This window comes from Cyrtonyx montezumae, unplaced genomic scaffold (assembly GCF_038088225.1).
Source record: "Cyrtonyx montezumae isolate F1298 unplaced genomic scaffold, pur_monq_1.0 scaffold_2, whole genome shotgun sequence".
Lineage (NCBI taxonomy): Eukaryota > Metazoa > Chordata > Aves > Galliformes > Odontophoridae > Cyrtonyx > Cyrtonyx montezumae.
In genome coordinates this window covers 67,094,322-67,118,051 of record NW_027071936.1, presented here as the reverse complement: position 1 = coordinate 67,118,051, position 23,730 = coordinate 67,094,322, and the positions used below count along the sequence as shown (strand labels likewise).

The window sequence follows — 23,730 nt, the reverse complement described above, 5'->3', positions numbered from 1 at the left end:
GTATATAATTTTCCTTTAAAATCTTTTTTTTTTCTTCTTCTTTGTTTTTTATAGAAATAAATACTTAACTTTGTTTCTTTGAAGGGAATTTCACAAAGTCTTTGCGCCGCTTCCAATGGCGATGCCTCCACCAGGGCCACGCTTGTGGGATGGTGGCAAAGTGGCACATGGGGCCAAAGCTTTGGTGGTCAGTGGGTTTTTTTTGCTGGTCAGGATGTCCCTTGCTTCTTGTGCCCCCGGAATATACGTGTGCAGGCCTCTCTGGGGTGGAGGTAATCCCTGTTGGATCTTGTCCCCAGGACGTGGTAGTTTCTTGCAGGCAGTTTTTGGGTTCTTGAGTTTGGTGTGTGTGGGGAGCAGCCTTCTCCTGGAAGGCCGCTGTTAGTGGGGGACTTCAGGTGCTTCATATCAGGGGTTACAGCCGAAAAAAAAAGGCATGCAACCCTACCCTGCTTCGGGAGAGACAACATGGATGGAACAAAGAGTGGGTGGAATGGTATTCTGGAGTTGGAGGGGCTGCAGCTGCCCCCAGCCCACCACCAGCCTTGGTGATTTGGGTGTTTTTAGGGTTCCTGTGGGTTCCCAGCACGGTGGGAGCTCCAGGCTGAAGTCTGATACTCTCATGTTGTCTTGAGGATGGTGGTACCAGGATGGGTCTATAGATGCTCCATGGCAGCCCGTCACCCAGCAGGGCGATAGGGTGGGGAGATACTCTGGGAAGAGCTGGCTCGTAGCAGCCACGCGTGCACCACGAGCAGCCCCATAGCCAACAGGCACCAAAACCTTCAGCAGTGTCCCAGGAGAGGGGGATAATCCTCCTCAAATCTGCTTTTCCCAGTTGGCTTTCAGCTTCCAAGCACGCCTGGTTGAGGCGTGGGATGGTGGGGAGCTGCAGTTAAGGACGTGTCCCTGCTGCTGGCAGTGCTGTGACAAGTGTTTCCCATGGTCTGGGGACCTCTGGCATCTTCTCACTAGGGCTGAGGATGGAGACACCTTACCCTGTTGTTTGTCTTTCAGGAGCCTTTTTTTCCTTTAGGAAAAAAAAAAAGATGAGTGGAAGTGGGAGGGGGAGGGAGATTAGGTCCTTGATGGAAGAAGATAGCCAGGAGGAAAAAGCAGAAATAAAATAAGCCATGGACATAGATTTGGGCTCTACCAGGGCAGTTGGGCTGGTGCTTCCATCATCTGCTTTGGATCTCAAGATAATTTGGCCAAGGTTTCTCCTTCAGGCTGCCCCCATGAGGTGGCAAAGGTGGGTCCCATGCCAGTTACTCTTTCCACACAATGACTTGCTCCAGTGGGTGTTGGTGGGGACGGGAGCCTGATCCGTGTTTCCTGGTGGACGAGGATGTGGGAGGTGATGGTTTATTGCCTTGGCAGAAGGGTTGAGTGGAGAGGATGGAGACCTCTGCAGAGCAACCATTGTTCCCAATGTCCTCTGGCTCCTACAGCCCCAGGATGTTGCTGTGCCATCCAGGCTTGTGCTGTTGTGGCTGTCGGTTTCTGGGCAGCATTTACCCATGTTTGGGTGCTCCTCTCTCAAATAAATGAAATGAAAGTGAACGGGAACCCTGCAGGAACAGCCCTTCCCACCCCACATCCACTGGCCCATGGAAGGAACAGGGACACTGCAGCAGAGATGCACTGAGCACAGTGCTCTGCAAAGAGCCCAAGGGATGGGCTGAGCCACCCTCACCCTCCACGCCAACAAACAGCCCCGCAAACATCGAGAGGTCCGAGAAAAAGGCATTCCTCAAACAAGGATCCTTGGCAATGAGCAGCCGTGGGGTTCGAAGCCATCTTCCCTCCTGGGAAACAGCACGGACCTGCCCCTTTGGACAGCTGAAGAATTTCCAGAAGTAGCACCTTCTCACCCGTGACACGTTTGTGAGCCGGCCCTGGGGCGAGCGCCGGCTGCTCGCTAAGGCCTGCAAGAGTTTGGGGTTTTGTGCATGGGCCGGCATCCCCGAGCTCCAACAGCAACGGAGGAGCTGCGGCGGTGGGTTTGGTTGTGCAGGGCCTCTGGCTCCACAGGGCAGGAGAGGGAATGTGCTTCGTGGTTCCCTGAAGGTCTAGCAGCCTCCTTCCACCTTGATGTGTAGGATCTTGGAGAAGCCGGGTCTTTTCCTCAGGGCCTGGAAGAGGAGCAGAGGGTGGGAGTGGTGTGGGAGCCAGCACCAGCCCTGTGGGGCCAGCAAGGGGAGAACATCTTGTATGCAACCCATGGGGGTCCCATCCCCACCACCTACATCCTATGGGGACCTGCTTCCTTGCGGGACTGCCTCAATGCCTCCTAATCCCATGCCCTTGAAGCCAACTCTGGGCTGGCATGTGGGTGACCTGGAACCAGCATCCTTTACCTGGAGTTTGCTGACCATTTCTTCAAACATCTTCTTGGCTTCGGGGCTGTGGGGCTCCTTGAAGTAGTCCACAATGCCCACCTGCACGACAATGGACTTCAGGTTCCGGCACACACCTGGAAGCAAAGACACCGCCTGGATTTGCCATGACTCTGGGGACAGCTTCCTCAACATCTGGGATTTACTCTACAACTCGTCATTATGTATTTGGGGAAGCATCATCCTGGTGAAGGAGTGAACCCACTCTCAGTGCCTCCAAGGCGAACTGCAGTTGTCCTGTCCCATTTCATTAGTGCCACCTCTTCCTTGGGAAACTTTTTTCCAACCAGAGGGGTTTTCTCCCAGCTCTTCTTGACCCGTCCCTGACAGAGGGTTGTTGATTCTCCCCTTAGAAACCTTCCACCACAGAGTTCCCAGCACCTCCCACTGTCAATGGAGCGTTCTTCCCGGTGGGGCTGGAAGGTCCCACCAGATGTTTTTATCTGATGGCCTTTTTAGTCAACGAACAGCTCTGTGTCCCTTCTCCACCAGCTCTGCTACTCACTGTTGAAGTGCAGCAGGGCTTTGGGGGTGACGGGCGTGGATGTCAGCACCAGCATCTCCAACCCCTTCAGCCCCTCTCGGCACATCTCCGCTGCAACCTCTTGGTTGATCTCTGCCACGTGGTCCAGCTCCAGGACCTGCAGCCTCATGCAGTTTCGGGCTGGAAGGTCAAAGAACTCACTGTCAGCATCCTATGGGGAAGGGCTGGGGACAACTGATGGGAACGAGGCACAAGGAGGAATGGGTGGCAACAAGGAGGAGCAGTGCCCACCCACAGTCATTGGAGTGGACTTGCCCATTGAGATTATCACAGGGCATCTCGCAGGGAGATGTACTGTGCCCTCAGTAAGGTCCCCTTCTCCCTGTCCCGTTGGAGGAGAGCCACCTACCTAAGGATGCCAGGCCTTGGACGCCACAGCCGGCCCCGCCGATGCCCAGCGCCCGCAGGTGCGGCCAGCACCGCCCGATCATCTGAAGGCAGCGGTTGCTGAAACGCGTTGGCTGCTGGCTGGGGAGAGGAAGAGGGGAGAGCTGGGGAGGGCTGGTAGGGAAGCTCAGCTCCAACCACAAGAGCTCCTTGAGGAAACAAGTCAGCGGGGATTGACGTTCAGCTTCTTGTGCTGGCTGAGACCCCTTCCGCACACCTCGATGGAGGCTGGTGGAGCACACGCTGTCACAACAACCTCCTGGGATGGGGGGAAATGCCCTGGAGGCATCTCTGTGGCACAGAGGTGAGTAACCTGCCTGGTGCCCCAGCTAATCCTGTTTACAGTGTCTCCTGAGCCATGAGCGTCTGGATGCTGCAGAGTGGGAAACCTCCAGTGTCTTCATGACCCAAAAGAGAGAGAAACTGCAGCCACCTCCCAGGCAGTGAGTCTAGACCCTTTGCAGACATCCCAGCCCTTCAGAGCTGCTCTTACATAAGCAGTGAAGAGCTCAGACAAGTGTTTAATGTTTGGTGTTCAGCCTCTGCAAAACATTTCTGGCTTGGGAAGGAGGTGCCTCTATTCAACAGCTCTCTATCTTTGCAACAAGGGGTGAGACTGAGCTCCTCATCCCCCAGAATGGTCTCCAGGATCGTTCAACTCACAAGGATCCCACAAGCCAGTGTGGATCTGGCACCCAATTTCTCCCCAGCTTGGTGGTCTCCTCATGCTCAGTGTAGCCCCCACTAGCCCCAGTGTGGCTCTTACCAGGGATGCAGAGGTGCGACTTGGAGAGAGATGATGTCCCTGCAGCCTGCCCCAAGGGCCCAGATGACTTCATGACCCACGGGGTCTGTAGAGCTCCTGGAAAGGACATAGAATACACCTGGTGGGCCCAGCTGGCAGTGATGCTGCCCCAGGAGCTGTATCTAGTCATCACATACGACCAAAACACAACCATTTCCATCAGGAGTGGTGCTGACAGATGTAAAATGTCAAGAAAAACGAAGGTGAGGCTGAACTTGAGTTTAGAGGTGAGGCTGAAGGGGAGGCTGACTGATGAAGGTGGAGGTTGAAGTCTTCCCTCCCATTGGAATGGTCTCACTTGTCAGCTGTGCAGGGAAGGGATGAGAGGGTAGTGTGGACATTTCAATTGATGGGTGGCTGTGCCACCACATCTGCACGGGGTTGTTGGCCACTGTGGTGTTCTTGGAGGTATCAGGATAGCCTCATGGGATGTTGCTGGACACGTGTAACAGCGTGGTGGAGTTTTATCATGAGATACTCAGCATTTTTGCCCAAGCCACAGGCTCAGAGGAAGCTTCAATGTCACACGTGGGGTTGTGTTTAGTGGGCATGGTAGGGATGGGTTGGAGTTGGACTTGGGGATCTTAGAGGTCTTTTCCAACCTTAATGATGCTATCATTCACTGACACCATTGGCACATTGAACTGAGTCAAAGGAGGACCAATGCCAGAGACCAGTGTCCTGAGATCATCAAGCCATACTGATGCCTCTCCATACTGTTCCTTCCCACACTTCCTAACTTGGAATAACCTACTTTGAAACTTCAGGCAAGCCTAAAAATAAGCGGTGGGTGTTATCGTGACCATTTCACACATCTCCTCTGAAGGCACCTGCCAAGAGCCCCTTGTGAGTGTGACGGGTTAATTAGAGCATGAGTCAGAATCACAGGCTAACGACGTGCCAGGTGCTTGGACTCGCTCTAACGCCTTTGGAAGGGCAATGGATGAATGTTTGGGTTAAACCTGGAGGCACCAGGCTGTCTCACAGTGTGGGGTTACGAGAGCTGCAGCCAAGCTCACTTGGTTCAACATGAGGCAGCCCCTTGAGCACACTTGGAAGACTTTGAGAAGTGGCCAAGCCTGAGGAGCAGCCTGTGATATCTTCCAGGACCTGGGCACTGTCATGGACCTCGTGTCCTCGCTCTTGGACAAGGTCTCCAAGTCAGTTCTTTGTGATTCCATAGCAGATCCATTCCTCATTTCCATGACAGAGTCATAGAACCATAGAATGGCTTAGGTTGGAAGGTCCGTTAAACATCATCTACTTACAACCCCAGACAAAGGGACCCAAAATTCTCTACTCCCTATTAGGAAACCATGAGGTGACTTCATCAGGTGAAACCTCACTGGGACCCAGTTTTGATGAATCTCTTAGCCCTTCTCTCACATAAAGCAGTGCCCCCGTACCAACACCGCAGCCACATGTTCAGCTGGGCCAAACGAGCAGGGTTTGTAATGCCTTGATGGGAATGGACCAGAAAGGGTCCCAGCACACTGCAGGGATACTCCCTGTCATCTCCCAGTGGGGAACTGCAGGATCTGTGTAGGCCAGGCTTACCGGTACGTGACAGCCTGCAGAGCCCGGCAGTAGCAGCTGGCCAGCCAGAGCGAGCGGTCGGTCAGCACGTTGGGGCAGTGTGAGATGCGTAGGATCAGCAGGTTGCTGCCCGTCGCCTTCAGCAGGGACTCCAACCCAGCTTCCAGGCAGCCCCTGTGGGGATGGAGGCAGGATCAGCTGCTGGAAATCCACGGAAGGTGATGTGAACTGTGGGTGTTGGTGTCGGTGCCCAAAACCCACAGTGGGAGCCGTCAATGGAGAGAAGATGTCGGTGCTCATGGGACATCATCAGCCCTGAAGTGGTGCTGGGGGTGCCCGGGATCGCGTGGACTCACCGTGTGCTCTTCATGTAGTCCTCCTTGCTCTCCTTCTTTCCCCGCTGGCGTGGCTTGAGGTTTTGGAGGGTGAGGGAGTGCATCTGGGTGCACCACTGGGACAGCATGGCCAGGAACTGGGGGACAGGGGTGTCCGTCACGCGGGGGTATCCTCGGTGATGTCCCACACCACCCACCCTTGGCTATCAGGGGTAGGCCTTTGTGCACACCCCGCAGTGCAGACATGCACACACGTGGGTGTTTCTGCCAGAAGTGTATGAAAATGCACATGTAAGAGAACGTGTAGACTAAATCATGCGTAGAGCTATGGGTGGGTGTGAGTGCAGAGTGGAAATGTGCACACAGGTGAACCCGTGCCCGTAAACACTCATGCATGAGCGCACCCATCAATGCGTTCACTGATGTCCCTTTGATGGTGACACCAGGAACCCCACACACGTGGACACGGAGCACAAGCCAGCAGGATGGCTTTGTCCTTCTGGAGGGAGGACACCTCTGCGGTCTCACCCCAGACTGGACCACCCCTGTGTCCATACCTTGGAGGAGACCCTGGCGTTCTCCAGCAGCACCCGCGTCCACACGGCCGGGTGCCGGGCCACGAACTTCCAGTCCTTGCACACCTCGGCTGCCCGCAGCAGGGTCTTGGTGTCCAGGTAGGTGAAGATGCAGAAGAGAGCTGCCCGCATCTTGAGGATCTCAGGGCTGATCACCTCGCTGGAGTGGCCTGGGCTGCCCCTCTCCAGCCGGCCCCCCTTGCTCATAGCCCCCTCGGACCTGGCTGTGGGACAGGGCCCATCAGTGCCACGTGGAGTCGAGAAAAAGAAAGACAACCCAAAAGCACACGCGTTTACATTGCCCGTCACGGTGACATCCCATCCCCTCCGTGCATCCTTCCCATCCTTGAGCCCCGCAGCGCAGTCTCACCCGTCAGCCGACAGCTGCCAGCGGTCCGGGACGCGGCGATGCCGGGCGCCTCTGGCTCCCACCCCTCAGCCTCCGACTCAGTGGTGCGGGATCCAACGTCGGACACATCGCCTTCCTCTCCCTCCGTGCTGTTGCGGTAGGGTCGGCGGTGCCAATTTTGGATGGCTTGACGTCGAAGCCCCGAGCCCCGACCGCCGTCCCGCGCCACGTAGGGATGTCCGTCGGCGGTGTCGTCAGTGGGACACGGCTCCGCGCTGTCGCTGTCGTAGCAGCCCGAGCTCTGTGACACCGCTTTGGCCCGGCTCGAAGCCCTGGGGTTGGCGATGTCCAACCTCAGTGCTCATCGTCATCATCCCCCAAGGGTACCCCAGGGTGGATGTTCTCTTCCCATGATGGCCCATTAAAAACCCAAACGGGGCACTCACCCAGTGCTGGAGGAGGAGCGCTGGTTGGGAATGGCATAGGGGCCGTGCATGGCTGCCCCCAGCCCCAGGTGCCGCTCTCTCTGTAGGGAGAAAGGAGAGAAGGAGCCAACATGGAGAAATCCATCAGATGCAAGAAATGTGGGTGGATTCAAACTCACAGAGTCGTTACGATTGGAGAAGAGCTCTAAGATCAAGTCCCACCCCAGCCCATGCCCCAGTGCCCGCTGACCATGTCCCTCAGTGCCACATCCCCATGATTCCTGAGCACCTCCATGGATAGTGGCTCCCTGGGCAGCCCGTCCCTAACCCTAATCCTAACCCACCACTCTTTTTAGAGAAGAAATTTTTCCTAGTCCCCAACCTGAACTTCCCCTGGTGCGATTTGAGGCTGTCCCCCCTCATCCAGTGTTCTGGGCTGTCCCAGATGCATCTCTGGCATCATCCCCCATGCGTCTTCACAGCGTGCAGCAACCAGACACCAACCGAGACCACTACTGAATCCCCTCCCCCATCCCCATGTATGTCCCCACAGCCTCCCCACTGAAGCCCTTAGATCCACCAGAGAAGCCACATGGTCGTGCCTGAGCCCGCGCAGGTACCGGTCGGCCGGCGGCCTTAGCGCCCGGCGTGCCGCAGCGTCCTAAACTGCCGTTTGGGGTCGTGCCACAGCTGCTGCTGATGATCTGGAGCTGCTTCTCGGCCCGGTCCGCCCGATCCAGCAGCTCCTCGATGAAGTGCTGCAGGCGCACCTTGGCATTGGCCTCGCGGGCGGCCGTCTCCTTCAGGAACTGGTCGATCTGCAGCACCTCCCTGCGTGGGTTGGACAGTGGGTGACACTCATCCCCACCCTGTGGGTCTTTTCCCACTCAGTGGGTCTTTTTCTGCTCAGTCCCACTGAGCAGCTCCACCTGGCCCAGCAGTAGCTCACATGCATCGTGATCGGCCTGATTTGGGGCTAATTCTGGCACGCTGGGGAGCAGGGGGTGCTCTTGTACGCAGGATGGATGTGACCACCTCATTTTGGAGGATCTAACATTCTCAGTGCCTCTGCTGGGATGTACGGTCCCAACCAATCCTGTGCTGCCCGGACTGGGGCCAGGCATGCCATGGAGCAGAGGGAGAGGGACGGTGACAGTGTGACATGGACGGTGACGTCGTAGCACGGATGGTGATGGCTTAGCATGATGATGGAGGATAGTACTCTGCTTCATCTGAGAAGGGCAGACTGCAGTCTGAATCTTGCTCAACTTTATACCCTGTTTAGCCCAGAAGGTGCAGAGCCTCATAGGTACCGTCATTAATGTGTTATCATTAATTAGCAGGAGCTTGGGGCCCTTGAGCCAATGGATGGACCCAAGCAAGCGAGGTTTGCCCTGCTGAGGTGCTGCTATAGGCACATGCATCAAACACACTGCAGATGCACGCTTGCACACCCAGGCATGCACAGCTGCTGAGCAAACCCACACACGCATCACGCACACATGTGCAGAGCCACGCTTGCATGCAGAAGCACCACAGAAACACGAATACACCCGACCACACGCACACACTGAGCTGAACCGAAGCACAGAGAGGAAGAAGAAAAGGAGGCAGCCCATCGAGACGCAGTTCACGCCATCGGTTATTAATTGCCATTTAATGACCAATTAATTGCCCCTAACCCTGCCTTTTGCAGAGCAAGCTCAGCAGCAATAATTTGGGAAGACTTCCTGGCGAGGTGCCCTGGAGCTTTGGAAAGCAAACAGGGTGCTGGCAAGCGGCCGGCGGTGTAAGGAGATGCTGATGGCTATCTTGCATCTCTCATTCCCATGGAGCGGGTAGAAAAACATCCTCAGCAAAGCCAGCAGAGCTGAGGTGCAAGCAGAACTGATGGTGCAAGCAATAGATGTCACCAACCAAGGGCTCTGGGATGTTGCTGGGTGCTGTGAGCTTCCTACCTCGTAGCTGATTATATCCTCCTGGAAATATTCATCTAAGCCAGGGGGATCTTGTGGCCATATAAGACCTATGGGATGGTGGATGGGCAGGAGGATTTCTCTGAGGAGATGCAGATCCAAGAGGTGGCTTTGGAGTATAAACTGGGTTCTTAGGGGGAAACAGTGCCTGTGAACTGGATAAACCATGTCTGAACCATTGGCCAGCCTCTGTCTGCTATGTTTCATGTCTCTCCAGGCCCTGCTCCAGAGCTGTCCATGCCATTGGCTCTTGTCCTTCTGCTGCACATCCCAGAGCTGCCCCTGGACAACACCCATGGGGCAGCTGATGGCAGCCCTCAAACCTCCTGGCCTGTACACATACACCTCCCAAACAAGAGTTATTCTGCATGCCAGGACCATCCCCAGCACCAGCAAATCCCATGGACACGAGCACTGTTTCCTACCCACAGTCATTATTTTGGAGACAAAATCATTAATAAATGTCCAAAAGACACTGAGAAGAAGACAGGTCCTCGAAGAATCCCACCGGTGCTCCCAGTCCAGCACAACTGTACTGCCCCCATTAACCTGATCCTCACTGACTTTATAGACACTGCCACGACCTCCAGCTTTGCTAAGAAACTCTTGAGTAACAAGGTCCTGTTTAGTTGAGAGACACTGATGGGCAAAAGGACCCCAAGCTTGACTGGAGGAATCTCTGGAACAGTACTGGAGTGGGAAGAGGGGTTTAAATGGGCAATGTGGGATGAAAATGAAGAGGGCAATGCCACAGTCTTAAACAGCAAGTTGAGCTATTACTGCTCAGGTTACACCACTCTCCTTCTGGGAGAACAGTCATGAATTAGGCATGGCCAAGGTGGGACACCTTCATCCTTATGGCCATGAGCATAAACATGACTCAGCTGTAGGCCAGAGTGGGGACCCAGCCCTGATTTTGGGGGACACCTGTTGGAGCAGCATGGCTGCCACCATGTCCTGTAGCTGACCACATGTATCCCCAGGGGGATGGCCACATGCATCCCCAGTTTGGCCATGCGTTGGTGCTCTGGTGGGCCTTGGCCATGAGAGATTGGTTGTGGACATGGAAGAGCTCAGATCTGCGTGTGGAGGAAGATGCAAACCCTAATGAGGGATGGTGCTAATGGGCATTGTTCGGTGACAGCATTGGGCTCCCTATCAGGGCTCACTTCCTGCCACCCCACAGCATGGGGAAGGAACAAAGCACTCACTGCTGCTTGCGGGTGAGCTCCTGCTCCTTCTGCACCAGGTCCTGCTTGAGCGAGGCCAGCATCTCCACGCTGACGTCCACCTGGCGGGACAGCTCGGACGCGCGGTCCTCCAGCTCCTGCTTCTCCCGGCTGAGCCGCAGGCTCTCCTGCTTGGCTTTCTCCAGCTCCGAGCTCTTGCGATCCAACTCCACCTGGAGCCGGCCAACCTGCGAGGCAATCTTCTGCTCCACCTCCTCCGTCAGCTTCTCCAGCCTCTTGTCCACCTCCAGCTTCTCGAAGGCGCGGATCTTCAAGCGAGCCAAGCCTTCCTCGTAGGCTGCATCCATAGCGGCTGGCGGCGTTGGGGCTGGAGCCACAGCCTTGCTCCGGGTGAAGATCTCAGTCAATGGGATCTCAATCTCGTGGACATAACGAGGCGAAGGGGAGGATGGAGCCGGCTCCAACTCCTCAGCGGGGACGAGGTCGCAGGAGAAGCGTTGCTCTTTGCCTTGGAAAGAGGTGCTCTCAAAGTAGTCCCGCCGGGCGGCCGGCGTCAGCAAGGCCCCATCGGCGGCCAACGGGAAGACGGCGGCATCGCAGATGCTGTTGGTCTTGGAGAGGACGTAGAGGGTCTCGTAGGTGTGGTTGTACTCCAGGTGCGCCCGCAGTGAGGAGAGGCTGCGGAAACGCTTGTGCTCCCCGCACCGCGGACACCGGTAGGGCAGGTCCAGCGAGGCCATCCCTCAGCTACGTGCCCCAGCGCAGGGAAACTGTGCAGCGCTGCTCATGGCGTGGGACAGACGGACGGGTGGAATGGAGAATGGGTTGGGGAACGCTGGGTGGTGGGGTTGCAGATCCACATGGTGGAGTGGGGTCGCTGGGAGAGGAGCGGGATTCCAGCAAGTCTTGTGGGATGTCAGCATCGGGTGGTGCAGGGCACTGGAAGGGAGAGGGAGGTTAGCGACACAGGGATGGTGGGTCCTCAAAAGTCCTCCCTTGGTTCTTCTCAGTTCCCTCTCTGCATCCATCCTTCCCTCCCACGTTTCTCCCATTCATGCACAACCCTGGGAATGGTACACAGCACTCAAGAAAGTGAGCAGTGCCTGGGGAGACCCACAACCCTTGGGAAGAGCCATAACCTTTGGGAAGATCTACAACCTTTGGGAAGGTACCCAACCCTTGGGAAGATCCACAAACTTTGGGATGGTTCCCAACCCTTGGGAAACTCTCCAACCCTTGGGAAGATCCATAACCTTTGGGAAAGTACCCAACCCTTGGGAAGCTCCCCAGCCCTTGGGAAGATCCACAACCTTTGGTAAGATCCACCCCCCTTGTGAAAATGCACAACCCTTGAGAAAATCCAAAGCTCTTTGGAAGGTGCACAACCCTTGTGAACGTTTTGAAAGCTCACAGCCTTTGGGAGGATTCACAGTCATGGGGAAGGTGGGTAACCCATGGGAAATCTCTGTCCATTGGCCCTGAGTTTGCTGCTGAGAGCTGTTCCACGTGCTTTCCTGCGCAAGCATGGTGCAAACAGCCTCTGTAGCACCAGGGATCTCCAGCCCTAGGAGCATCCCTGTGTCCAGATGGGTCTCACCTCCTTGCAGCATAGGGTGACTCAGTCCTTCTACATCAGCCCATTCAGCTTCACAACAGGATTTGTCTCCCACAGTTACTTCTCCATCCCTTCAGCACTACCATTAGGTCTCATCACTGCCCGGTTTCCACCCAGACCCATCAGGGTTCTGCCTGTTTGCTGCTCGGACATATACACGTAGCCTTTCCCCAAAGGTGTGACGTGAAGGTGGGACATCCCCAAATGAAGGATGGCATCACCTTGTGACTCCACACATCTCGAGATCCCACTCCTCTTGAGGATTTGGGGCTCAAACCTCTCCCCAGGGCTGTTGGACCCCCACGCTGCAGTGCTGCAGGGAGGGTTTCCATGGAGACCTGGGTCATCTCCTGCTCCCAAACCATCCTAAGTATCAAAGGGGAACCAAGCCCTTGGGAAATGGGAGAAGCCAGCTGAAATGCTGGGAGCACCTGGCTATTGCCTCCTCCTCTCTCTCTCTCTCTCTCTCTCTCTCTCTCTTTCTCTCGAGGAATTTGGTTTAATTATTTCAGGTTGTCACTGTGTACGAAACCACTGACCCAGCACGGCGTTCCAGCTTGAAATAAAACAGCGTGTTTCTGCCCCAGAGAGATGCCGTGGTGGTTCCCCTCCCCAGAGCACTGAGGGGACCCAGTGTGAGTGCAGCAAACTGCAAAGGGTAATTCCCATCTCCCTAAAGACCCCTCCCGAGCCCCTCCGTGCCCCAAAACCGTGGAGCTTTGAGGGGATAATCCACCAACAGCACCTTCACCCGTGCTCGTCCCTAGGATGGCTCAGAGCCATCTATGGCTCAGCACACCCCTCCAAACCATTTTTCTTACAGGGGAAAATCGAGAAGGGAAAGAAATCCACGCAAAAAATATAATACTACCAATAATAAAACCACACCGGAGATGTGCTGGGAGGATGTGTGGAGCTGCCCTGCAGCCGTCAGCTGGCCTGGTTTGTCTCTCGGGGTCGTTACAAAACGCATCCCAGCACGTTAACCCCGCCTGGCTGAGCCGGAGCCCACCCAGCACAAAGCCGACCGGGGACTTGGTTTCCATCGGGAGCCTTTGGTGGGATGATAAAGCGCTTTTTCTGCCTTAGGACCGGGGCCACAGCATCGTGCCTGTGCTGCTGATGTTCCAGGCCTGGATTGCTGCCCGCCTCTCCCGGGGTACCCGATCCTTTTCTCGCCCTGTGTCCCCCCAGCCCTGAGCCACCGTCCAGCACAGGCGGCTCTGAACGCCGCATGGTCCCAACCGTGGGTCCATGCGAACCTTCCTCCTTCCCACCCCAAAAAGACTGAAGGGGACCACCGCCCCCCCCACCCCCCTCCCCTCGCCACCTTTTCCTCCTCCCCCCGCAGCACCCCGAGCTGGGCAGCGCTCTCAGGGATGGCAGAAATCCCCGCAGCTGTGGGCTGCTCGGGCTCTGCTACCTGCGATCCATCATGGAGCCTTTCTTCGCATTGTTTAGCCTTATTTCCCCCCCCCCGCCGCCCCGTTTCTCCCTCCCCCCCCCCCAAAAAAAAAAAAAAGGATAAATAATCAAAAATCAAATGAAAGGACCATCGATCTCCACCTGCTTGGCGGGAGGGGGGTGGGCGTGGGATTCTGGTCCCCATCCTTAGGGCTGCAGTGACGGCAGGGTGGGGGCAAGCAGCGGGGCCCCCCTCTCCTCCCAGCTTTGTCCCCATCGCGTCCCCCCGTGCTTTGGGGCCAAACCACCCCCGCCCAGCGCAGCATCCTCTGCCCCATACCTGCTTCCCCGGGCTCCTCCGGCGAGGGCAGCATCTCTCTCCCCTTTCCCCTTATCCTCGAGGATAAGTGCGGGGTGGGGGGCTCGGGGAGCGCCCACCCGCCCCAGTGCACAAAGGCTGCGGCTGCGGAGCGGCTCAGGGCTTTGTCGAGGAGGAGAGATGCGGGGCCCCCGGCCCCCGGCTCTCCGCGGGCAGCACCTCCATGGGGCCGGGGAAGGAGAGGGAGCGGGGGGGGGAGAGATGTGTGGGGGGGGCGGGGGGGGCGGGAGGAAGAGGAGGAGGAGGAGGAGGGAGGGTAGAGGCTGAAGGCCCCGCTGGGAGGAGGGAGCGGGTGCTCAGGGGGGGCTGCGCATGGGGAGCGGGAGGAGGATGGAGGGATGGATGGAGAGATGAGGGATGGAGGAAGGAGGGACGGAAGGATGGAGCACCCGCAGCCGCCGCCTCCTCCTCCTCCTCCTCCTCCTTTGCAGCTCGGAGTGCCGCTCGCTGCTGCTTTCCTCCCGCACAGCTCCCTCTGCCTGTCTCCCCACGAACACCACGGGCCCTCCGCCGGGCTTCGCTGCCATGCGGCACCCGCATTCCCCATCCTCTCATCCCCTCTGCCCTCGCCCTTCCCCTCCTCTGTCCCCCCAGAGCCATGTCTTGCCCCCGGCAGCACCCGCCTGGGATCGCCCCTTCCCCCCCCCCCCTCCCCCCCCCACAGCATCGCTGCTTCCCCCCACCTGTGGGTGCAGGGAACATGGCTCAGTCCTGCTCTGGTCCCTGAGCCCCTGTGTTTGGTATCCCAGCTCCCAGACGCAGTCCCCAAGCTTGGTCCCCCATCCAGAACCTGAGTGATCCAGGTCTCTCCTCAGCTTGGTCATAATCTGGTCCCCAAACATCCTGGCTTGGTCCCCAAACACTGAGGTCCCTGAGTGCCCGGCTTTGTCCTGAGTCACACACCTCGGTCATCGTTCTGCCCTTGGTACAGTCCTGGCTGGGTCATGGTCCAGTATCAAAGAATGGCTTGGGTGGAAAATCTGGGGAGATGGCGTGGTGAGAAAAGCAACAGTCCCCATCCCCACGAAACCCCAACACCCTTGGGTGCCATGTGAGGGGGGCCTGAGCTTTGGGGTATCAGGTACAATTGGCCCCATCCCATTTCTCTGCAGTTCTGGAGGATCCTCTGTCCACGTTCCCAACCTCATCTCCCACCCACGGCCACCCCATGGAGTGGGGTTCTGTGGGGCACAGATGTGGGATAACGGCGTTCCTCGTGTTCATGCTCCAGCCCGGGTGCCAGCGAAGGGCTGAGGGATACAGAGGATGGAAGGGGAAATCTCTATTCCTCTGTAACGCAGTTGTGGGGCGGATCTCTGGGATGGTAACGAGGAGAAAATGAACCTCGATCCCTGAGGCCCAAAGGGGGGAGCGGGGCCGTGTGTTTCCCCAATTCCCCCTCTACCCAATCCTTGCTGGTGCCCAGGGGGACACGTCCTTTCCACCGCTCTCACCGAGACCCCCGGGATGCTGCATCCACACCTCCTTCCCACAGCACACCCCCAAAATACCGCAGGGACCGCGGGTCGGGGCCGCCTGAGGCTGAGCTGACTGCGGGGCTCCAAGTAGGACAAATCCCTCCAGGAGCAGCGCTGGGCTGGTGCCCGGGGCACAGCATCCGCAGAGCCACAGCGTCCTTGCTGCTGAGGGCCCCTTCCCCGCTCCACCTTGGGACAGAGATGCCCACCGTGTGATATGGGGACCAAGACCATCCCCCGCTGATGGGTTTTCCATCCCTGCTGACGCTCAGAGATTTGGGCACTTCTTTGTTTTTATGACGTGGCAGCTAAAGGTCAAAAATAAAACGCAGCAGAAATCGCACCGCTGTTGGCTGCCTGCGATGGTTTTGAAAGGCACAGAGATAGAGATAGAGAGAGAGAGAGAGAGAGAGAGAGAGAGAGAGAGAGAGAGAGCTCGGCTTAGAAGCAATCTTTAATTATAAAAATAGACACAACTCTGCGATAGTCCTGATGTTCTTCTGACAATATTCGTGATAATAATGAACGACATCACCGTTCCGAAGGGGCACCGCCGCTCCTCCGCCATCGCTTCCCATTGGGAAAACGCTCGGTGCACCGGGAGCGGGGTGACGTGTCCGTGGGTATAAAAACTGTGGGTAATCCCATTCTGTACAGTATGTTTTCCCCCTGTTTTCCTCCTTGGAAAGAGGAGCTGTAGGACTGAGTCAGCCTCTGCGGGTTGGAGGTGGCTCCGTTGGCTGGAGGTGTTGATTTCGATGGGAATGGAGGACAACCTCGGTGGAAGATGGACGCGGTGATCTCTGAGGTCCTTTCCAACCGCTGTGACTCTCGGAGTCGCTGTCCAGCACCGCCCGGCCTGAACCTCTCCTCCCGGTGCTCCTTTCGTGGCACCTTCTCCATGGCCACCCCATCTCCAGGGCCACCCGAGGACGCTCACACCCCAGGCTGCTCCCACCGTGGGACGTCCCGTATGGGGGAAACGCTGCCCCCCATCACCAACATCGGGTTCTCACAGCGTGCTGAAGGAGAGACCCACCGAGAAGAGCCCCAACCCTTTGAGCTTCTCCTCCGTCCGCGCTTTCTGCTTCAGGTGGACTTTGCTGTGCCGCTTCTTTTCGTCGCTGCGGGCGAAGCGTCGGCCGCAGGTGTCGCAGGAGAAGGGTTTCTCTCCCGTGTGGGTGCGGATGTGGGTGGTGAGGTGGTCGCTGCGGCTGAAGTTGCGCAGGCAGATGCGGCACTGGAAGGGTTTGTGTCCCGTGTGGATGCGCAGGTGGCGGTTGAGCTCGTCGGAGCGGGCGAAGCTCCGCACGCAGTTCTCCACGGGGCAGGCGAAGGCCTTCTCGTGGGGTTTGGGGCAGAAGCATTTGGAAGAGCACTTGGTACGGCGCGTCTTCTTCTTGGGCTCGGCCAAGGGAGGAGGGTTGGGAAGAAGGGAGGGGACGGAGGATGGCACGGGGTGGCCTAAAAAGTCCGTGGGGGGCACGGAGGGAGAGGGGTGGGGATGGAGGATCTCGGTGGAGCCCATCAGACCTGGAAGGACCTCGGGTTGTGCCAAGGGAGAGTCGAAATCCGGCATCAGTTGGGCAGGGAGGTTCTGGATTTTGGTGTCGGCGAAGCTCTCCGTCTCGCAGCCAAAACCCAAACCGGTGCTGGGGAAACAGGAGGGATCCTCAGCGAGCTCTGCCTGGCAGCTGATGCTCAGAGCGTTTTCCATCTTGGAGCCCAACGGGTGGAACATGGCCTGGCCGCTCTCCCCAGGTGGGAAGGTCTCGGTGGGATGGAAACCAGCGGGCAGGAAGGTTTGGTGCGGGGTGACGGGCTCCCATTGGGCGCAGGGGGCTTTGAACTTATCCAGAGCTGCTGAGCTGGAGGGCAGCTTGATGTCCTGCTTGGTGTCCAGCAGCTTGCTCTCAAAGAAGCACTGAGAGGTGGTTCCCAAGGAGGGCTGAGGCTGCAGAGGGTGCACGGCGTCCGCAGAGGGGAAGCTGCCATAGCCCTGCTCGGCGAAGGGGGCTTGCATGGAGCCATTCATTTCAGGCTGGCAGCTGGAATAGAGGTCCATCTGGTCGGGTGCTGCCTCGGGACAGGGGTAGAGCGCGTCCAGGTGTCTTTGGTGGCCCTCGGAGGTGGAGAAGGGGGAGATGCCCAAGATGCCTGACATCAGGTTGAAGAGGGACTCCTGGTCCTGGGGGTGCTCTGGCACTGCCTTGATGAAGAAGCTGCCGGTGTAGCTGAGCGAGGGGGACAGCTGGCTGCCCGGGGGGGGGTACTCCAGCAGCTCACCTGGGGATGCAGAAGGGACAGCGTTAGAGAGACGACAGGGTATAGATAAGGAGGGGGAATGGTGGGAGTCTGATGGTGCGTCACTGCGTGATCCCCCTTTCCCCCCCCCCCCCACAAACACACATACACATACACACACCCGGGATGCACAGGGAGCCCTGGGCTTCACCCCCAACCCCCACCCTGTACACCACCAGACCCACAGCCAGGGGCTGCGGGGCAGAGGAGGGGATGTGCGCGGTTCCCAGCTGAGGAATGCAGTCCCGGCAGGGTGCCCCCGTCCCCGCCGTTACCTCCGAGGAATTCGGCCTCCGCCAGAAGTTGCTGCTCAGGCTGCCCCAAGCCCTGCAGGTCCCCGGCTTTCATCTCGCAGCTCTCCTCGTATTTAGAATACAGCGGATCCGAGCAGGAGAAATCCATCACGTTGAGCATCTCTTCGGGGATGCAGGGATGGATCGGATGGAGAGGGCTGGGGGGATGCTCCGGGTGAGCCGGGAGGGGCTGGCTCCGGGGATGCTCGGGGTTATCCAGAGGATGCTCTGCGGTACTCGAGGTGACGCTCGGGATTGCTTGGGGTTATCCGGACGGTGCTTGGGATGCTCTGGAGGATGCTTAGGGTTATGAAGAGGATGCTCAGGGTGCTCCAGGAGGATTGATCTCTTGGGGGTTTATCCGGGCGACGCTCCGTGGGTACCCGGCGTGACGCTCAGGATGCTCGGAGTGATGCAGGGGATGCTTGGGGTGACGCAGGGGGGTGCTTGGGGTGCTCGGTGCGGGTGCCAGGGACCCTCCAGGGGATGCAGCGATGCTGCGGGATGCGTAGGGCAATCCGAGGGGTAAAGAGGAGGGTGCCGGGGGGGCTCGGGGCGGTGCTGGGGGCTCGGCCGGGGGTTCCTTGCCCGGTGGGCGGGATGGGGCCGACGGAGCAGCGCAGCCCGTGCGGACACCCGGCTCTCCCTCCCCGCCGCCCCCTTTATAGCTGCAGCGGGGCTGCTCCGACCCTTCCGCCGCAGCCATTTCTGGAGTCCCCAGTGAGGCTGCCGTGACGTAAATGCCCATATATGGACTCAGGATGTAGGCTAGGGAGTCCCAATAAGGAAATCTCTCCCGTGACGCGCTGCCCCCTCCCTCCCCTCCCCTCCCCTCCCCTCCCCTCCCCTCCCCTCCCCTCCCCTCCCCTCCCCTCCCCCCACCCCTCCCTCCGCCTTTTCTCTCGGTTCTTTTTTTTTCCTTTCTCTCTCTCTCTGCCCCCCCCCCCTTTTTTTTTTTTCCCTTTCTTCTTCTCTCTCTCTCTCTCTTTTTTAATCTATTAATCGCGATATTTCAACAGATCGCTGCGGGCTGCGCGGATGCTGCAGAGCAGCGGGGTCCCTTTGCTCCCCGCGTGCTCGCGCATCCGCGTGCACCTATTTATGCGCGCACGGATACGAGTTCGTGTGTCCGCACGCGTGCCCGCGTGCACTTACACGGGCTCAACGCGTTATCCGCACGTATTTCTGCACTCATCCCTGCGCGTGCACGCGACCCCGCTCCTCATCACCGTCACACCCGAGCGCGAGCGCGCACACACGCGCGTGCACGTCCCTCCGGGTCCCACGGCCCCATCTTTCGGGACGCAGCAGCCCCGGGATGCGCATCCCCGAGCGCCGGGCTCTGGCTCCGCTCCCAACGTGGGCTGCTGTTATTCCAGATTTACATCTCCCCAGGCTCTTAATCGCCTCGTGCTATTTTTTCCCCGTGAATGCCTTTTGTTGCTCTTGTTCCTTCCAGAAGCGTGAAAGGTGCCGGCTTTGCGATTTCTCCCCCCCTCCCCCCCTTCCTTCCCGAGGAGGGTTTTTCAATGCTTTCCCGTTCCCCGGAGGCATTTTGCATTCAGAGCTGGGTTCTCTCCTGCAGTGGGGCAGCTCTTCCCCAGCCCTCCCAGCCCAAGGCTCCCACGCGGGATGGTGCCACGGGTGTGGATTTGGGCTGGGAAAAGTCAGACCGAGCCCACAGACCCCACTGGGGCACTCGAAGGGGATGATTTAAGAGTAGACACAATGTGAGCAGTGATTGGGAAGGCTCAACCCGATGCTGCTTGAAACCTGCACTGAGGGAAGCCCGCTGGTCCAGCTTAGTTGTTCAGAGATCTCCAAGTTCCCAGACTCGATTATCGTGATGGAAAGAGACAATCAAAATGAAGGAAAGCACTCATCCATGTCTCAGGCTCACACTAGCAAACTCCAAAGGAGCAATCTTCAGAAAGAGATCCTTCCCCAGTGGTGGTCAGCCCTTAAATGGGGTCTGGGAGAGGTGGAGCCATACTCCACCCCTCCCGGTCACACAGGTGCATTGCCTTCACCTGTGCTCACCTCAGGTGATCCATCAGTGGTTCAGGCTGTGATTCAACAGTTCCCATAGAGGTGGGAAGGAGGGAGAAAGCTGCAGGGTGCAAAGGGACTGGGAATTATAGAACCATAGAATGGTTTGAAATGGAAAGGGCCCTTCAAGGCCATCTGACCCCATTCTCTGCAATGAATAGGGATACCTGCAGCTCCATCAGTGCTCAGAGCCCTGCCTGACTTTATGTCTCCATGGGGCTTCCACCTCCTCTCTGGGCAATCTGTTCCAGGAGGGGACGTGCCCCTGGTCCCCAGCTGCGTGTCTGCAGAAGCACAGCTATAGCTTTGCTAGGATGCTGGGTGCCCTGGGGACGTACAGCAGGGCCCGTGGCTGCATCCATGGGACCAAGCCAGGGTGCTGTGCTATTCCTGGCTGGGCCATGACTCACCACATCACCTTGGGCAAAGCTCTCTCACATATGTCTAGCAGCATTTCCCCACATTTTCCACTGTAAAATGCACCGAAATCTCTGGCAGAGAGGTGCAAAGAAGCATTAAGCTTGGCTGGTGATTCAGGGAGTGTCAGAGAAAAGGCTGTGAGGTTGGGGATGGAAACAAAACATCCCCAACCCATCCCCACCGTGCCCACTAATCATGTCCCTCAGTGCCACATCTCCACGGCTCTCTGACACCTCTTGACTGGAACAGGACTTGTGCCCCTTGTTTTATTTGGATCTGCTTGTCAGCACTGGGCTGGGTGATGTGGGGTCTCAGGGCAGAGTCTTGTGAGGATGGCAGGACCTTCTTTTCTCCTGGAGATGGAAAAAGACTGTCCCAAATTTATATCCTAAAATAGTAGTGGTGTTTCAGTTAGAAGCAGGAAAATGATGCTGTGTTGTTTGTAGAACCATAGAAACCATTCAGCTTGGGCAAGACCCCTAAGATCCTCAAGTCCAACCATCAGCATCACACCGAGGTGGCTGCAGTGGTGAAGTTATAGTCCCATTTATCTGCTTCTGCTTAGAAAAGAGAGAAACAAAAACCGATTGGCATAAGAAAATCAGTTCTGCAATCTGTAAATGACCCTCTCTGTTGGCACTCCCATTGGGGAGTGTGGCTGTGTTGGCGAGGGCAGCATTGGCTCTGAGTGGGGAGGTGACACCGCCGGAGACGGCTCCAACAAAGAGCATGAGGTCATGGAAAACGTGACTGGGAGCACAGCCAGGCCCTGGGGCTGGCTGCTGGCACTGGGCTTTGGTGCACAGAGGGGCACTTGGCTCAGGAGGAGGCGGGATAGCCTTCCTACGGTGAGTTGTGTCGTCACAGAGGGACAGGGAGGAAATCCATGCTCTGGGGCCAGCTCTCTCCCTGCTTTGTGTGGGGGGGATGAGCAAAAGGAGATCAGATCTTGCCCCAGGTTTTAGGTTCTGATGTTTTCCAGTGGGTCTCCCACATAGAAATGAAGTTCTAACTCTTGGTTTTGTCCCATTTCTCCTTCAGTTTTCACCTTTAGGGGCATGACCTGGACTCCTCCCTATGCTCCAGGGGGATTTTATCACAGAATCATAAACTGGTTGGGTTGGAAGGGACTTTAATGCCCCCTCTAGCCCCAACCTCATGCTGGCTGCCCCCCACCAGATCAGGCTGTTCAGAGCCCCATCCAACCAGCATGAGCATCTCCAGGGATGGGACATTACAGCTCTGGGCAACCTGTGGCAGGGCCTCACCTCCAAGTAAAAAAGCACTATACTGAGACCAGAATCCATTCCCAAAAGGACGGGCTAAACACTGGCTCATGGCAATGCCACTGTGACCGCCAGACTTAGTCCTATGTAGTCATACATTATGTTTAGGGAAAAAGATAACCCCCACGTGCCTTCTTCCACACCCCAGATATTCATGGCTCATGCATCTCCTGCACTAGACCAGTGCCCTACACTTAATAGCCCTTTGTGATTTATTTTTCCACTGTCAGTTCCTTTTTGAACCCTCAGTGCTGTGAGATGAGGTGTGGTCTTGGTGAATAAATCTCTCTATCTGTTGATTTTGAACGTGCTCTCTGGATTTGGGGGTTCAAACTGTGCGTGCTTCAAGGTCCCTTCCAACTCAAGCCAAATTATGATTCTATGATTTGGGGGTTGGAACTGGATGGGCCTTAAGGTCTCTTCCAACCCAACCAACTTCTAGTTCCACGATTTGGGGGGTGTTGGAACTGGATGATCTTTAAGGTCTCTTCCAACCCAAGCCATGCTGCGATGCCACGATTTGCTGAATGCCCCAAGTTGTGACGGATGGAGCAGTGATTCCTCCTGGGTTGTCCACTGGAGGTGACACACTGACGAGTCGCTGCCCCACTGCCAGATTTCCTCTCCTTGCTCCACATCTCTTCCTCCAACCGGCGACATGCCCTTCCAGGAAAACTTCCCGAACACATTGCTCTGCATTTCCATGGCAACTGGCACGCGACCAGCCCTGCTGCCTCTGCGGTGAACCTGTTCCCAGCGCTGCAGAGAGGATGCTCAGTGACAGAGGGGACGACGCAGAGAGGTCAAGGAGATCACCCACACCACCACAGATACCTCTGAGGACTTCTGCCCACGAGCACCTCCACTCAGAGGGCTACAGCAGTGTGTGAGGCTCTGTCAAATGTCTGCCAAAAAGAGCTGTTTTTATTATTACCCAGCACGAGTGAGGATCGTTGGCTGGAATTTCAGAGCTGAGCCTGGCAGGAGGTCAGGGCGGATGGCTATCTGCCTCCTGGTTTTGTGTTGCTGCATATCACCGTACTCTAAGGGTGCTCAGCTATGATGCTGTCCCTTCCCAATCTCACCCTTCGTGGCTTGCTTTCTCCTGCCTGCTTGCTGTTCTACCAGCTCTGGGGTGAAATCCTTCCAACTCGGGAGCAGGCAAGGGCAGTGCAGCAGCCCACCTGCCATTGCACTGTGTCCTAAAAATAGGGTTGGATGAAATCAGCTCTTCTCCTGCCCCAACCAATGATCATGTCCAAATGGATCCTAAAGGCAACGTGCTAATGCTGCTCGCAGAGCATCAGAAGAGGAGTTTGTGCTCTCCTTCCTCCCGTGTCCTAGCCACGGTATTTATAGTGCGTGGTTTTGCAAGTGCTCGGGCTCAGGTTAAGCACAGTGAATTTGCTGGGCTCTTGTGGGCACACTTTTGGGTGATAAAGCAGGAGGGGGATGATTTTCTCAATTGTTTCTTTCCAAATTCACATTTTCCTTTAAGATTCTGCCTTAGCAGCACACTGACGGGAAGCTGCAGCCCTTCCAGCCTGAATGAAATGATTCATTGAGCCCCAGATAAGCCTTTCCCCACTCATTCTCACGCTGTTTTTTTCACCACCCCTAAAAATGCAGAATAATGTTTAATAAAATATTACTTAAACCATCAAGCTGCTTCACTTCTGACTTCTGAAAGCTACGGAGAGCTTTGACCACGGTCTCAAAGCCTGCAATGAAACAGCAGTGTTAAGATCTATGCTCGTTAAGCTGCCTGGCTCCCAGCCCACCCAGGATGAGCCCAGCTGCCTTTTGCCTTCCTCTCATCCCAGAGCGATACGAGGCAGAGGAGATGCCCCAAGCACGACACGAATGCTGCCACCATCCTGAAACAGAGCTGCCTTGCCATCAGATAAAGGTGTTCATTAACAAACCATAAGAATAAAATCCCTCTAAGGAAGGACACATAAGAATGGCTCTGCTGGCTGCG

The 23,730-nt window shown here is 56.8% G+C and overlaps 2 protein-coding genes across 2 annotated transcripts; both read right to left on the bottom strand.

The window, feature by feature from the left end:
- Positions 1-1,629: 1,629 nt before the first annotated feature.
- Positions 1,630-11,426, bottom strand: FBXO41 (F-box protein 41). Its single transcript, XM_065736181.1, has 12 exons — positions 10,543-11,426; positions 7,976-8,186; positions 7,377-7,456; positions 6,952-7,262; positions 6,564-6,805; positions 6,028-6,143; positions 5,693-5,845; positions 4,097-4,192; positions 3,293-3,411; positions 2,905-3,063; positions 2,361-2,476; positions 1,630-2,135 (listed from the first exon to the last, which is right to left on the bottom strand). The coding sequence occupies exons 1-12, from the start codon at positions 11,259-11,261 to the stop codon at positions 2,073-2,075; spliced, it is 2,385 nt and encodes a 794-aa protein (XP_065592253.1). The 5' UTR covers positions 11,262-11,426; the 3' UTR covers positions 1,630-2,072.
- Positions 11,427-16,002: 4,576 nt separating this feature from the next.
- EGR4 (early growth response 4) lies at positions 16,003-18,115 on the bottom strand. Its single transcript, XM_065736180.1, has 2 exons — positions 17,977-18,115; positions 16,003-17,683 (listed from the first exon to the last, which is right to left on the bottom strand). Exons 1-2 carry the CDS (start codon positions 18,113-18,115, stop codon positions 16,410-16,412), a joined length of 1,413 nt encoding a protein of 470 aa, XP_065592252.1. The 3' UTR covers positions 16,003-16,409.
- Between the last annotated feature and the right edge of the window lie 5,615 nt (positions 18,116-23,730).